Source organism: Barbus barbus, assembly GCF_936440315.1.
Source record: "Barbus barbus genome assembly, chromosome: 34".
Lineage (NCBI taxonomy): Eukaryota > Metazoa > Chordata > Actinopteri > Cypriniformes > Cyprinidae > Barbus > Barbus barbus.
Window position 1 is genome coordinate 12,262,985 of NC_136762.1, and position 15,364 is coordinate 12,278,348.

The window sequence follows — 15,364 nt, forward strand, 5'->3', positions numbered from 1 at the left end:
AGGCTATATTACTATTATTTAGTAGAATGTACATAATACTACTACTTACTACTACTGTTAATTTTTTTTTAAGAAATAATCACAAAATATTTTAATTTTAATAGTAAATCCCCTTCATTTGCCAAAAATGTAAATGTTTAATTTTCATTAATTCAAATATAAATTAATTAAAATTGTTTTATGCCTTCATCTGATATCCAGTAAAATTTAAATACACAACACAGAATTTCTGAGGGGGAAAACACATTTCATAAGGCTACTGTAAGAATAAATAAAAATTGTTTGTATGCATTCAAATAATAGACATGCTAAAACATAAGGTGAGAAAAAAATAAAACATTTCATACGGCCCTAAACGTGTCATTTTTGTTACACTTTTAATAAATTAAATGTTAAATTGTATATTTTTCATGATTTTAATGAATTAGACATGCTTTTAGATTAATAGCATTTAATTTGACCATTAAAAAAAAAAAAAGAGTCCAGAAAAATTCAAACGGAAAAAAACGGAATCCAGAAAAATTAAAATGGAAAAAATTTAATGTAGAAAATTTTTTAACGGAATTTGGGGAAAAATAAAACGGATTTCATAGGGCCCTATATCTGGAAATATTTTGGTTATGAAGCAAATGAGAATATCAACAAACAGAACTTTGGATTTTAATTAGTACGTGTATTAGTAAACGTTAGTTTCAATTAACATTTAACTAAGATTAATAAAAGATTAATAAATAAATCAACAAATGCAGTACCTCAAGAAATTTTTTTGTTCATGTAAAATATACCGCATGTTTTCGACTTGTTACATTTATCTTTAAATTAAAAAAATTACCCCCTTAATATTGTGGCAGTTTTTTTCTCCGTGGTATCGAAAATGGTATCGAGTATCGATATTTTTCAAGGTATCGTATCGAAGTTAGAAATTCCAGTATCGTGACAACACTAGTCCCTAATGTCCTTAGTCAGCTCTTTGGTCTTGCCCATAGTGAAGAGGTTGGAGTCTGATTGATTGAGTGTGTGAACAGGTGTTTTTTATACAGGCAACAAGTTCAAACAGGTGCAATTAACACAGGTAATGAGTGGAAGATAGGAGGGCTTCTTAAAGACAAACCAACAGGTCTGTGAGAACAAGAATTCTTGCTGGTTGGTAGGTGATCAAATACTTATTTCATGCAATAAAATGGAAGCTAATTATTTAAAAATCATACAATGTGATTTTCTGGATTTTATTTAGTATTCTGTCTCTCACAGTTTAGGTGTACATACGATGAAAATTACAGATCTCTCCATTCTTTGTAAGTGGGAAAACTTGAAAAATCGGCAGTGTATCAAATACTTATTTGCCCCACTGTATCACTTATTTTTGCTCTGCTTGGTTGTTTGGCTTTTTTTCTTTTCCTTGATATCCTTGAGACCAACAGTATTCAAATCTTAAAGGTTAACTTTAGCAACAGTTCTGAAAGCAAGTGCAAAAAGCTTTTTTTTTTTTTTTTTTGGATGGTGACTTTTTTTGGCAAGCGAAAAGAAACAGCTGATGAAGCAGCAACAAAGTGAGTGTTCATTTTGTAACTGAGGAAATGTTGTCAGTGATTTATATTACCTACAGATTGATTTATTGACATTTGAATCAAGACAAGTCTGTTTTTATATTTTATGGATATTCACATCCTATCAGAGCTATGTAGAATAGTTTATCACATTTTCTGTAGCGAAAAATGACATTGAGGCTTAAAGTTTAATAGCTGTGTGTGTGTGTGTGTGTGTGTGTGTGTATGTATATAATATGTTGGTGGCTAATCTGTCCCACTAGTTTCATAATTAATCAAAAAAAAACCTGTATCTGTAATTTGTCCCAGTTTTATGAAGCTCCTCAATCATATCTGTTCTAATATTTTACCTCCTTATAAAAAAAAATAAAGAAGGGGAGGAGACGAAGGAGATAGTGACTGAATCCATGACTCTTATTTGACAACAGCTGTAATTGCAGTGAGTAAGTGCTCTCAGTCTGCCGTGCTAATTGGATAAGAGAAAAGGATCGATTCCACTTAACTTCAGCCCTTCGGCCCCTCCACGTCTTTTTCTTTTGTTTTCTAGCACCTGCGGAAAGAGGTTATTGCCTCTTGTGTGTTTCATGTGTGTATGAAAATAGCCCTGTATGTATGTGCATTCTGACAGTGACCCACTTAAATGCAAAACTTTCAAGAATAAAACTTTTATTGCCACAGTAAAATCTCTCTCCCTCTAGTAACTAACTGTAAACACTGTCCATGACATCTATTCAGTAGCTCTGTTCTAAAACCTTTGTTAGCTGCCTCGTTGCTTATTCTCTATAAAGGCAGATGCCTTCTAAGGGATCATCCTAACCACCATGGGAACTTATAAATTATTGATTTGGAACACTCTACATGGGTAACAACTCGAAGAAGCAGTCAAATAAGTATTTGACCCCTTCGCAAAACATGTATTAGTACTTGGTGCCAAAACCCTTGTTGGCAATCACCGAGGTCAGACTTTTCTTGTAGTTGACCACCAGGTTTGCACACATCTCAGGAGGGATTTTGTCCCACTCTTCTTTGCAGATCCTGTCCAAGTCATTAACCCCGGTTTCGAGGCTGACGTTTGACAACTCGAACCTTCAGCTCCCTCCACAGATTTTCTATGGGATTAAGGTCTGGAGACTGGCTAGGACACTCCAGGACCTTAATGTGCTTCTTCTTGAGCCACTCTTTTGTTGCCTTGGCCATGTGTTTTGGGTCATTGTCATGCTGGAATACCCATCCACTGGCCCTGTCCATCGTCCCTTTGATGCGGTGCAGTTGTCCTGTCCCCTTAGCAGAAAAACACCCCCAAAAAATAATATTTCCACCTCCACGTTTAATGGTGGGAATAACAGTTATTTTGTCTTTCTTCCATTAGCGAACAATCGCACCAACTGTTGTCACCTTCTCACCAAGCTGCTTGGCGATGGTCTTGTAGCCCATTCCAGCCTTGTGTAGGTCTTGTGCCTGACATCCTTGGACAGCTCTTTGGTCTTGGCTGTGGTGGAGAGTTTGAAATCTGATTGATTGATTGCTTCTGTGGACAGGTGTCTTTTATACCAGTAACAAGCTGAGATTTAACAAGCTGAGACTCCCTTTAAGAGAGTGTTCCTAATCTCAGCTCATTACCTGTATAAAAGACACTTGGGAGCCAGAAATCTTGCTGATTGATAGGGGATCAAATGCTTATTTCACTCATTAAAATGCAAATCAATTTATAACTTTTTTTTAAATGCATCTTTCTGGATTTTTTTGTTATTCTGTCTCTCACTGTTCAAATAAACCTACCATTAAAATTATAGACTAATCATTTCTTTGTCAGTGGGCAAACTTACAAAATAAGCAGGGATCAAGAAAAAATGCATGGAGGTTTGGAACTACATGAGAATGATTGGTTTAATTACCCCTTTAAAATGTATCAATATAAAAATATTAAAATACAGTACTTTCCTAAATATGTATTCTTTTATAGACGTCTCTGAAAAGTGTGCTGAAAAGCCTTCCTGCTTTGAGAGGTGCTTTACGGTGCTTTACTTGCTTTTCTGTCTTGCCGTCTGTTCTTATAGTTAAATGGGCTCCATGTTTAAAACACTCCCTAAAGGTGGCATTTGCTTAATAGCAGTGAAATGGCCATTAGAGCAGGGGGTTTAAAGAGAATGCTACAAGAAGAGCAGCAATTATGACCATCAGCAGTAAATGATAATGTAGATGGAAGAAGACTGAAGCCCGCCTTCCTCTTTCAGCTCTGCTGTCTTTTAAATGGGGTGTGAAATGAATGGCATTAATAGCAATTGTACGATTTTCTCTTTTCTTCAGTTACTGTCATCAGTAGATCGGAGGTAGGCTGACTAACACAAACTTTTCTGAGCTTTCAAGACATTTATTTACTTTGTTGTGAGTTTGCAGTTTATGACAATGAACTATTATGTGCTAGTTTGTGCATGTTGTACTTATACTCTATACATGCATACTTTACAGTAGTACAAAAGTTGAGAAATTTTTCAAGAAATGCAGTACTCTGAGTATGCAATTTCAGATGGATCTAAAAAGGAATGGTTCATAATAAAATGAAAAATCTAGGATCATTTACTCACTCAATGGCATTCCAAACCTGAATTCTTTATTCTGTGGAGCACAGTTGTTTGAAAAATGTCTTCTTTTTTGGACCCCATTGACTTTCATTATATGGACAACACGGTTGAAACATTCTTCAAAATATTTTCTGTTGTGTTTCTAAGAATAAAATCATACAGGTTTGGAACAACATGAGAGTGAGTAAATGATGACAAAATATTTGGGTGAAAGAGATTGTTGTGCCTATTTTATCCACTAGGTGATTCTGTTGGTGCGTTCAAGTAATGTCAGAAAGATAATATTTTAACGTGTTGAACACAAACAAATTACGAAATGATTCAGTTTACAATACCTTCATAAATTGAATGAATAACATTAAAAAAGCAAAAAAACATACCTGATGCACATTCTTTATTAAACATTTTGTAGAAGTAGTTAAAATCACTATTTTTTTTTTTTATTTTTTTTTTAGAAAAGATACATGCCATCTTGCTTGGACCAAAGTGATTTGAACGCATCTGGTGTCCTAATTACCACTTCTGAAATCGTAAATGCAAACTTCACAGAAGGACTCGATTGCACCATTTGATTTGTGGAATCATTTGGGTCTGTAGCATAAACATTTAGATTTTTCAGGATAGAGAAAACATAGGAAGTCAACCTACGAATGAAATAATCATTTGGATGTGTGATGAGTGAAATATGCTAATGTTGTTTGTGTCTTCAGTCCCCATAGACTCAACAGAGGGCATCAAGATGCTGTACGTGTTTGTGGACATCCAGATTGACACTGCCCACTTCCTGGACACACTCAGGTTCAACTTTCCCCCTGGTCACTCGCTCGCCCTCGTCAGCACCATCCAGTTTGTGGCTGCTTTACAGGTGACCTTTGTCTTCTTACTCAATGATAACTGTTCCCTGCGGTTAAAGATGTTCTCTAATTCGTTTACTGTCTCTCTTTCTCTCTATCACTTACCTTCCTGCTTCAAGGCCTCTGACAGCACAAAATGCTGCCCATGTGTGTATGTTTGCTCCTATAATAGTGTGTGTTTGTGTATGTGGGTGTGAAATGCAGTTAAAGTTATTCTGAACTGCAGAAGAGGAGGAATTATTAGAAGTCATGTTGCACTCAGCGCTCCACCTTACATAAGTGTGAGATTTTCTTCCTTTTTTTTTTTTTTTCCCTGTTTCGCGCTCTCCTGCTCGCTGTCGATTTCACCCTCCTGCCTAAAAATGACCCATGCTATTTCTGGAAATAGCACGGCCTGTGCATCGTGTGTGTGTAGGCCCATTCCTGTGCTCTGGGTGGGTGCTGGATGTCAGAGGGGTGTGAATGCACACGTTTTATGTGTTTTTGTTATTTTCTCTAATCATCAGAAACAAAATCTTAACCGTAATGTCTCCGCCCCCATCGCATTACTGCGGCATTCTTGCCTTAATTTATTTGGCACCATTTCTTTGCTTCCTTTTCGTTGGAAAGGAAAGCCTGTAGGTGTTGGGAGATGTGCTGGATGACTGTTTCTCTGATTGTATCTGTCTCTTTTTCCTTCCACTGAAAAGTTCTTGTTGCATGTTCCAGAGCCAGTGCTCAGCCAGATCAAGCTTCTCTCAGAACCTGACTATATTACTACACAAAAAACAGCCTTTGTTTACAAGTCTTGAGTTTAAGAACGTATTTTAACATCAAGAGTAGTTTGATTCAGCAGCATTATGGCACCAGGAGTGTTGAGGTATATAATGAAAAAAATTCATAACAATCAGTTCACATGCTATATAAGCTAGCATTTAAAAATGTATAGCATTCACGGAAAAAAAAAACTTAAGAAGATGAAAAATTATAATTTTCAGCAAGTATGCATTCAGTTGATCAGAAGTGACAATGAACACAAATTTGTAACAAAATGTTAAATCTCACTATTTTAAGTAGATACCGTTCCTTTGAACTTTCTATTCAAAGAATCATAAAAAAATAGATCACAATTTCCATACAAGTATGAAGCACTACTGTTTTCAGCATTGAAATGTTTCTTGAGCACCAAATTTGTGAATGATTACTAAATGATCATGTGACCCTGAAGACTGGAGAAATGGCTGCTGAAAAATCAGCTTTGTTATCACCGGAATAAATTACATTTTAAAATATGTTCAAATAGAACACAGTTCTTTTTAAACTGTAATAATATTTCTTAATATTACTGTTTTCACTGTGCTATTGATTAAATAAATGCATCCTTGGTGAGCATAAGAGACTTCTCTCAGAAATAATAAAAATCTCACTAACCCCATTATTTTGCAGTACATTCAGCATGATTATGATATTGCTGTTATACAACAGATAAAAAAGCAAGAAGTTAATGCTGAGTTGCTGAATTTCAGACTAAATTTAGACATTTAAAATCGTCAGCGAAAATTGTTCCAAAAGAAGCCAAAGTTAAGACTGCCCTTTCATTAAAACTTTATTCGGTGCGAACATTATCCTGCCCTCGGACCTATGACATTACTGTTTCTTGGTTCAATACCCGCAGGTTTAGGGGGTTGACCCGGAGCCAAATTGTCCAGCCCAGAACCACCTTATCAAGAAAGGTGAAAACTCGTGGCGTGGTTCCAGATTGGGCACTGGCTTCTGCACAACAACTTTTTGGTGAGAAAAAAGTTGCTTCCTTGGTCTCAGCGTCGCTTTCCTTTCTGTTCTCAGGCAGCCAGTGCAGAGTTGAAACCAGATTACGAGGTGCTGGTCCCTCAGTGTCGGCCACTTTCTCCTGGGGAGATCCTCGGATGCACTTCGCCTCGTCTGGAGAAACATGTCAATGCCATCATGTAAGGAAAACAGTTCTAGCCCATGTTGAATATGTGTTGTGTAGTAAGACTGTGTTCGAATGAAAATAAGTCAGTGTGTATGTATTTCTCTATGAATAGTTTTTTTTTTTTAATCAGTTTGAAATTTATAGTTTCAGCCCTGGATTCAGATGAACCAATACTGCTTTCTTTAATTTAATTTCTATTTTTTCATTTAATTTTATTTTCATTCTTCTTGTGGACGAATTGCACTTGAATGAATATACTTAAGGTTGTGATTTAAAAAAATGCATTTAAATATTGTATAACATTTTAAACCTTTTAACGAAATTAATAAAGTGCTCAAGGTTATGCTTTATTGTGGATATAGTTACAGCTGAAAGCATTGCAGTCATACATTGTGTGCACCCTGTATTCACAATAAAGCATGGCCTTTTATATACAGTATGAAATCAGTATTGACCCTGTTTACTTTAATATGTATCACTGGTTTTATTGTGCACAAATTTAATAGTGCATGTTATTCAAAAGAACAAGAAAAATACATACACTATCATCAAAATAATTTTCATTCCCTTTGAAACTACTTTTCTGCTGATGTGACCAAGGCCTCGTGTGTAGAAAAATTAATACTAACCAATAATATTATATGCTACTTTTCACAACCCAATCGAATTCCGATGGATAACATTAAGACCTGCCTCACATTATTACCTGCGGAATATTGTTTCTCTCTGAAATGTCATATTGCGTAAGTTAAATGCGTTGCGAATGCAGTTTCAAGCTGTCTTTAATAAGAAGCGTGTCAAGTGCTGTTGTAACACAGAGACGAGACATTAGGCAGCAGATATATGTGTGTGTGATCTATTATTCTCTGTATCACACAGCGGCTGTGAGCAGCAAGCTCTGCTCCTGTGAGATAGAGGGAAACCTCCTGTCTGTGTGTGTCTGTACACAGAGAGGGTGTGTGTGTGTGTGTGTGTGTTTGTGCTTTCTGCCTCTTAATCCAGCGTTCAGAGTCTATGATGAATGTTAGTCCGTGTGTGTGTGTTAGGGGACAGAGGAAGAGAATTGATGCGCGTTTACTTTAATTTTCACCCATCACCTCTTCATCGGGGCGCCTGTCAACATTAGACATACACAAGTGGCCATGTCACTGACCCCCAAAATGACACGGCTATTATGCAAATAGCCTTTTTCATAGATCATTTACTTTTGCCCTCAACCTCAGCGATCAAATTAAAAACTTTCTCTGACACCTACGGTGTAGTAAATGTGATGTTATATTGCAAAGCCGAATCACCACCATATAATTAACAGCTAATTAAGCTTATACAGAGCCTGACTTTCTCATAAGAAGTAATATGTTTGCCGGGGGTCTGAATAAAGTCCCACGGAGAAGATGATTGCAGCTTTGTGTTGAAAAATTACACAGGTTCATGACCGATCGGCACCTTCATAAAGTCTCTTTTGAGTTGGGTGGACCGTAAAGCGCTCTGTATTTAATTAAATTTGACAAACGCCACAGGTCTTCACGCAGACCTCTGGTTTCCACTTCGGATTTCTTCTGAAACAAGAGGGAGCTCCGTCTCATTGCCGAAGGCATAATGAACTGAACTGTGGGTGAATAGGTCGGTGCTGTGAAAAGCGGTTTTAAGATCTGCAAATTGGGCCATTTCTAATCATGTATTCTCAATAGTGCCATCTCCACGAAATGCATCAATTTGTGGTCGTTTAAGTTATACTGTTAAAAGCTGAGCTGGAAAACCTCTGAGTGTTTAATGCTTTCGCTATAAATGCAATATTTGTAATATAGGCCCTTGAAAGAGACATTGCCGTAATCCGGGAAAATTTGTGTGCTTTATTATGGCTACATATAAAGGAAAATGAAAAATTTGTGTGAAGGGGAAATTTTTTGGTGAATAACTGTCTCCAATGACAAAAAAAAGTGCACTATAAGGAGGTAGAAAGGCATTCATTTTTGAAGGTATCCCATAGTTCTGTGATTTTGCTTCCATGGTTGGTGGAAAGAATTAAAATGGTATCTGACAGAGCTCTTGAACAAAGAAGTCAGTTGTTTCACCTTTTTAATGTATGTTTCCATTTCTACCTTTTTCTAAATCGGTGTTTCTTAACTGGGGGGGCAAGACCCACCATAGGAGGCCTCAGTACACTTTCTGGCGGCTAGAAATGACTTAAAATACTTATTCTTTTTTTTTTAAATAAAAAAATTTTTTTTATATATATATATATATATATATATATATATATATATATATATATATATATATATAATATATATATATATAATATATAATTTATTTTATTTTTTTACTGTATATAAGGGAATTTTAAAAGTGTGACTTCCAGACCTAAAATAAAAAGGAAATTTATATAATGATTATGGTTTTTCCAATTATATCAAGCTCTAAAACATTTATTGGGGCAGAAATTTCTATTTGTTAAAAAAAAAAGGTCAATAAGACTATGTTTAGTTATATTTTAACACTGATAACCAATAAAAGACATTAAAATTATGGTCTGTTGAAAATAAAATAAAGCAAAAATGTAATCAATCATTTTAAATACTACAGGAAAATTAAGCCATTTTTAAAATATAAACAATAAAAAAAAACTAATTGTCATTGAGATTTGCAAAAGATTACATTTAACGGTGTCATAAAATTTTTAGTTTTTTTGAAGATTAACTTGACAGGAAAGATTAGCTAGAAATAAAAACTAATAAATTTGCTTGAAAAATTTAATTAAACCAATAATTTGTTAACATTAGCTTATAACCGATATGGCACTAATATATTGTGCATCACTACATTTTGTTTCCTTAGCAGGTACAAGACAGCAAAACCGTTTTTCTTTTTCTAACGCAGCCGGTATGTTTGAGGGACAAGGAGAATGAACGATAAAGAGTGTTTTTCTGTCACTGTGTGTGTGCGAGAGTGAAGGATGGCTGGTTTAGCCTTTGCTCCGGTGGGCCCAGGGGGATCCCACCCACATTATGTTCCGTAGTGTTTCATAAACGTGTCTTAATTAGCCTTTCTAATTGCGGCTGCATTCCCCAGGGCATCCATCAGGTTTGCCAGGTTAATCTATACTCCCATTAACTATGGCAGGTCTTCTCCTGTCGGCACGGCAGAGGATAATCTGCGTGTTGAGTTCTGCTTGCGTGCTGTCCGCGTCATGACCTAATCATATCACACAGGTTTATTTGTGGAGTAGCTGAATTGTAGCCCATCAGCCTCCGTGTCTATGACTCGCTTTCCGTCTGGCTAATGTTGCCTTGACTTTTGAGGGAGTAGGTCTCGCCCTGATTGCTTGCTGAATGTTAGGACGGTTCTGATCTGGTTTATGAGGCCTCTAGGCCGAGACCCATTGGCCTTTATATTTTCTTATGCAGAGTTTTATTCCTTCTGCCCACTCAGACTGTCTTTCTCTCTGATAAAGTTGATTCTTTCTGTAGTTATCTTGGAGATGGAAGATTTCATTTGGAATCCATCATGATTGCCAACCCAGACATACCTGCCTACAGGTAAACCGATGTGCAGTTGTACACTTTTTTTCTTTATTTTTTTATCTTTATTGCTATAGCTCATAGTCTTCAACCATTTTATATTTGGTCTACAAATCCAGCAATATCCTCCATGGTTGCAGAGGACAGCTCCTTCCTCTTTGCCCTCTTTTGTGAACTTAAACCCATTAAATAACATATAATATATCTAACACCAATTATAGGCTGGGAATAATGAGTGCAAGCTTTGTATGACAGCTTGTCCAAGATGCCCATAATTCTGCATGTTTCATTGCGTTATCACAATTGAAACAATTAAAAGGTGTTTTACACTTATTTTTTAGACCAGACATCCCTTTGGCTGCTATTGTAATATAAATAAATAAATAAATATTCATTAAATAAATAATACTTATTGTTTTAAGAGAGACTATTATATTATATTATATTATTATTATTATTATTATATATATATATATATATATATATATATATATATATATATATATATATATATATATATATATATATATATATATATATGTATATATATATATATATATTATCATTTTATTTATATAGCACATTTACAACAGCCACTCGGCTGACCAAAGTGCTTTACAGGAGAGAAAATTATTTTAAAAAACACTGAAAACAAGCCAGATAAAAAGAACAACCCATTTTGAAATTACAGTAAAACAGTAATCAATACACCAAGGAAAACAAATAGGTTTTTAGCAGGGACTTAAAAACAGACAGGCAAGGGGCCATTCTAATCACTAAAGGCAGGGTATTCCAAAGTCGTGGCCCTGCCACCACAAATGAGTCTAGAGTTTTTGGAGTGAGAAAGTCTCTGATTTTAGACAGTAGATGAAGTTGATAGAAACGGAAGAGATATTTTTATCGAATTTTAAATGCTGGTCAACAAGGACACCTAGGTTTCACACCTGTGATGATCTACAAACAGATAAAAAGTCCAAATCGGGGCGTATATACTGAGAATTCTCATTAGATCCAAAAACTATTACTTCGGTCTTGTCTTCATTTAGGAAGAGGACATTTTGAAGTGAAATTAATATATTATATCATATGCATTACTGATGTTGAATAAAATCCTTTTGTTACATCCTTTTGTTAATTTGATTTAATACTTTTTAATGTGGCGGAATAATGAAACATTTAGTTGAATTTCCTCTTTTTACATTTAGCTTTGGATACAATTAATTTTAATAAATTTTTGTTCATTTCATACTTTAATAAAAAAAAAATGAATTACCCAGTGGACCAAAAATGGGAAATAAATCCCATGGAAAGAGGGATCCAAGCTATGAATAGGGACCAAAATATCAGGCAACTACCTTGCAACATCCTACTATCATATTTTCTTTGAAAAAAATTAAAAAATCTAGTTTATGAATGCTCTTCTTCCTGTTTTCTTAGTATCTTATTTTTTGTAAAGGTGTTGTCGTCCATATCCACAGGTATGACCCATACAGTAAAGTGTTTTCTCGAGAGTACTATGACCATGAGGCATTGCGGGCCACCAGACTGCAGGCCATAGAGAGCGCCCGCTCAGCCCAGAGATGGGGCCTCATCCTAGGCACCCTTGGCCGTCAGGGCAACCCCAAAATCTTGGAGGTAAGAGCGTCTGCTACCTTTTATCATACAATATGTTTTCTGTTAGTGGAAAGATGTCTGTCTTCCTTGCTCAGTTCTGTCTTGCACCTGAGCTAAAAGACACACACACACCCTGCGGCATTTGGCCGGGAGGAGAGATCACCAGGGGCGTTAATCGATTGTTTTGGGAGGGGCGGTTCGTCTCCCTTCTTCTACTTCTTCTCATTCAAATCCTTCTCTCTGTGTTCTCTGCCTCTTTTCATCTGTTCATTTGTATGTATTTGGATTGGACTTTGTTTTGGCAGATTTTTCCCCTTTTCTAGTTTCATCCTTTTTAAATTGGTATGCATAGAGAAGACAGGTGAGATGAATTCAGCACCTAGACAAACAGACAGTGGATGGTGATTCTGGGCGAGATCCCTGTAGCTCGTCAAATGCTTTTTCCATCACTGAAGCTCTTTTTTTTCTTGGAAGTAGTAGGAATAATTATAAGTAATAAAAAATATATTATTTTTATGAATATAAAATTTAAATAATAAAACACACATATATATATATATATATATATATATATATATATATATATATATATATATATATATATGTATATATATATATATGTATATATACATATACATAATTTATGGTACTGTGTTTGTTCATCTGTTTATGCAAAATCTGGGTCATTTGCAAAACCATTTAAGAACCACTGTTTTAGAAAATACAGCAGAAAAGCACATTTAAACTTGGAAAAAAAGTGAAAAAGATTATTTATTCAAGAAAGCACATTTATTCAAGAAATCTCTCTGGGTCTATGAAACGCATTCCTGCATGTTCTGTATTTGTCATATAAAACATGCTGACTTAACAGTGAAGAGCAATTGTAACCTTTTACAAGGTTAACTAAGCCAGCTAATTTAATACACTTTGGTTGGACAAGAAGAGTAGATTCTGCTTTCTCCACCACCCCCCCCATTTCTTTTTTTTTCCTTTTTTTTTTCTTCAATGTTTCTGCTTTGAAGCCGCCCGTTCACCTGAACACCTCCTCACTGATGTCTGGGGGTTTTTGCTGGTAATATTTGTGGTCCACTGGGTTTCACACTTCAAAGTGTGTGGGGAGAGCCTGGTAATGCATTACTTTATCCTGAAGTGAGCAAGAATTGTGTTTTTATTCACTTTCCTCCTGCCTATCACTAGGGAATGAATAATTAGCATTGATGGTTAATGAACAAATAAAAGGTGCATTAGAATGTGTTTATTTAAACACACTCGCACTTGTTTCATGATGTAGTAGGGACCTCCTATGACTTCTGTTGTTATTAAATGAATGGTGAAGCATGTAATTTCTGTACCACTGGTAGTGGGGTAGGTTTTAACAGCAGCACTCTTTGTACTTGACAGTAATTTTCACAATTTAGCAGTAAGTTGTAGATTTCCTATGAAGGTAAAATAACACCAGAGATCTGTGAAAGTGTGAATTATTACCAGAAAATTATGTGATAGCTATTCCTTGGACTTCCTTTTTACACGCCTAGACTTGACACTTTTTTCTCTTAAATATGGCAAAAAATATTGCAAACTTGCAAAGAAAGGGTGTCAAGAATTGATATGACTAAACACTAAAATGCTGCCTCTTTTTGTTCTTATGCATGCAGCTTGATTTACACTTTTACAAAACATTCTCTGTGCATCCAGATCTTTTTAGGATTATTTTACCTTAATTTTTAAACATATAATTTTTTTTAATCTGTTGAAATTGTGTGTATATATACAAATGTCAAGTTCAGCTGTGACATTATCATAGTGACACCAAAGTAGGAATTGAACTGACATCAGATATGTCTTTGTGTGACAAACTGCAAGACAGTGAATCATCTCAGTATCGTTTTTAGTAGAGATAAGACATGCTCTAAACAGGCTTGGGCTAAAATTGAGCTGGATCATGATCAGATGATATGGGCTTTGGGAAATGTTCAGTGATAAATCACTATAAAGTGTCCTTTTGTACATGATATGAGGGGAGAAAACCTGGAGTGTCTCCTACCTTCAACGGTCACCGGAGAGTGGAAGTGGTCTGCACTCCTCGAGATGCATCTAGCGGCGAGGATGGCGCAGTCGGTGGAGGAGAGCATCTCAGAGATGGACAGATACGCTTTAACAGTCAGTCGCAATCCAACGAGGCGGGGGAAGGTCTCCTCTTCCTGATACGCATATCAGGAGCGACCTGAAGAAGCTGCCGCGGGGGGCTTGTTCGGGTGCTTCAAATGTACCCCCTAGCGGGGGCGCTGGCAAGTAGCAGAATGGCCACGGGCTCCCCAGACCGTGTACAGTGAGGGATGCACCAGATCGCTCACTCTACCAACTGGGCCGGGCGCTCCCTGGAGGATGAGGCAGAGGCTGGTTCGTGCGCACATTGTGGCATGAACTGCTTAAAAGCAGCCAACTGCGTTTTAGCAGCCCTGAACTTATCGACGACGGTGTTAACCGTGTCGCCGAATAAGCTAGAGCTGCAGCCTGGGGTGTCGAGGAGGAAAACCTTCTCCTTTTCCCTGATATCTGTAAGATTCAGCCACAAACCTGCCATACTGCGCCCAGCCGCCCGCACTGTGTGTTTAGTAGTGGGGGGAGTGCAGGGGTCCACGATCCACGATCATCTCCACAGTTTTGAGCGTGTTGAGCTCCAGGTTGTTAAGACTGCACCAGACAGTCAGCTCCTTAACCTCCTGTCTGTAAGCAGACTTGTCAACATCCTGGATGAGGCCGATCAGTGTGGTGTCATCTGTAAACTTCAGGAGCTTGACAGAGGGGTCTTTAGTCATTGGTGTACAGAGAGAAGAGCAGTGGGGAGAGAACGCAGCCCTGAGGAGCTCCAGTGCTGATCATACGGGTGCTGGATGTGTATTTTCCCAGCCTCACTAGCTGCTGCATGTCTGTCAGGAAGCTGTTGATCCACTGACAGGTGGGGACAGAGAGCTGAATTAGTTTGGGCAGGAGGAGGTTTGGAATGATAGTGTTAAAGGCCGAGCTGAAGTCCACAAACAGGATCCTGCCATACTGCGCCCAGCCGCCCACACTGTGTGTTTAGTAGCACGAAGGGCCAAGTAGGTAGCCCTGCAAAGCTCTTTAACAGCTTCGGGGTTCACACCGTCCCCCTCATCCATCTCCTTCAGTACCTCCGCTTGGTAGGCCTGAAGGATGGCCATAGTGTGGAGAGCCGGACCTGCCTGTCCCGCTGCCATGTATGACTTACCAACCAAAACGGAAATGGTCCTGCATGGCTTAGACGGAAGGAGAGGGGAGGACTTCCACGAGG

At 37.1% G+C, this 15,364-nt stretch overlaps 1 protein-coding gene across 2 annotated transcripts in view; it reads left to right on the forward strand.

Annotated features, from left to right (window-relative positions):
• LOC306853979 (2-(3-amino-3-carboxypropyl)histidine synthase subunit 1-like) overlaps window positions 1-15,364 on the forward strand; it is a gene marked incomplete at its 5' end in the record, with an annotated part of 127,722 nt that overhangs the window by 76,538 nt on the left and 35,820 nt on the right. For both annotated transcript variants that reach the window (XM_079391722.1, XM_079391723.1), the window contains 4 exons: window positions 4,840-4,994; window positions 6,808-6,929; window positions 10,387-10,455; window positions 11,916-12,072. In XM_079391722.1, coding sequence (XP_079247848.1) covers window positions 4,840-4,994; window positions 6,808-6,929; window positions 10,387-10,455; window positions 11,916-12,072 — 503 coding nt within the window. The remainder of the gene's footprint in view (window positions 1-4,839; window positions 4,995-6,807; window positions 6,930-10,386; window positions 10,456-11,915; window positions 12,073-15,364) is intronic.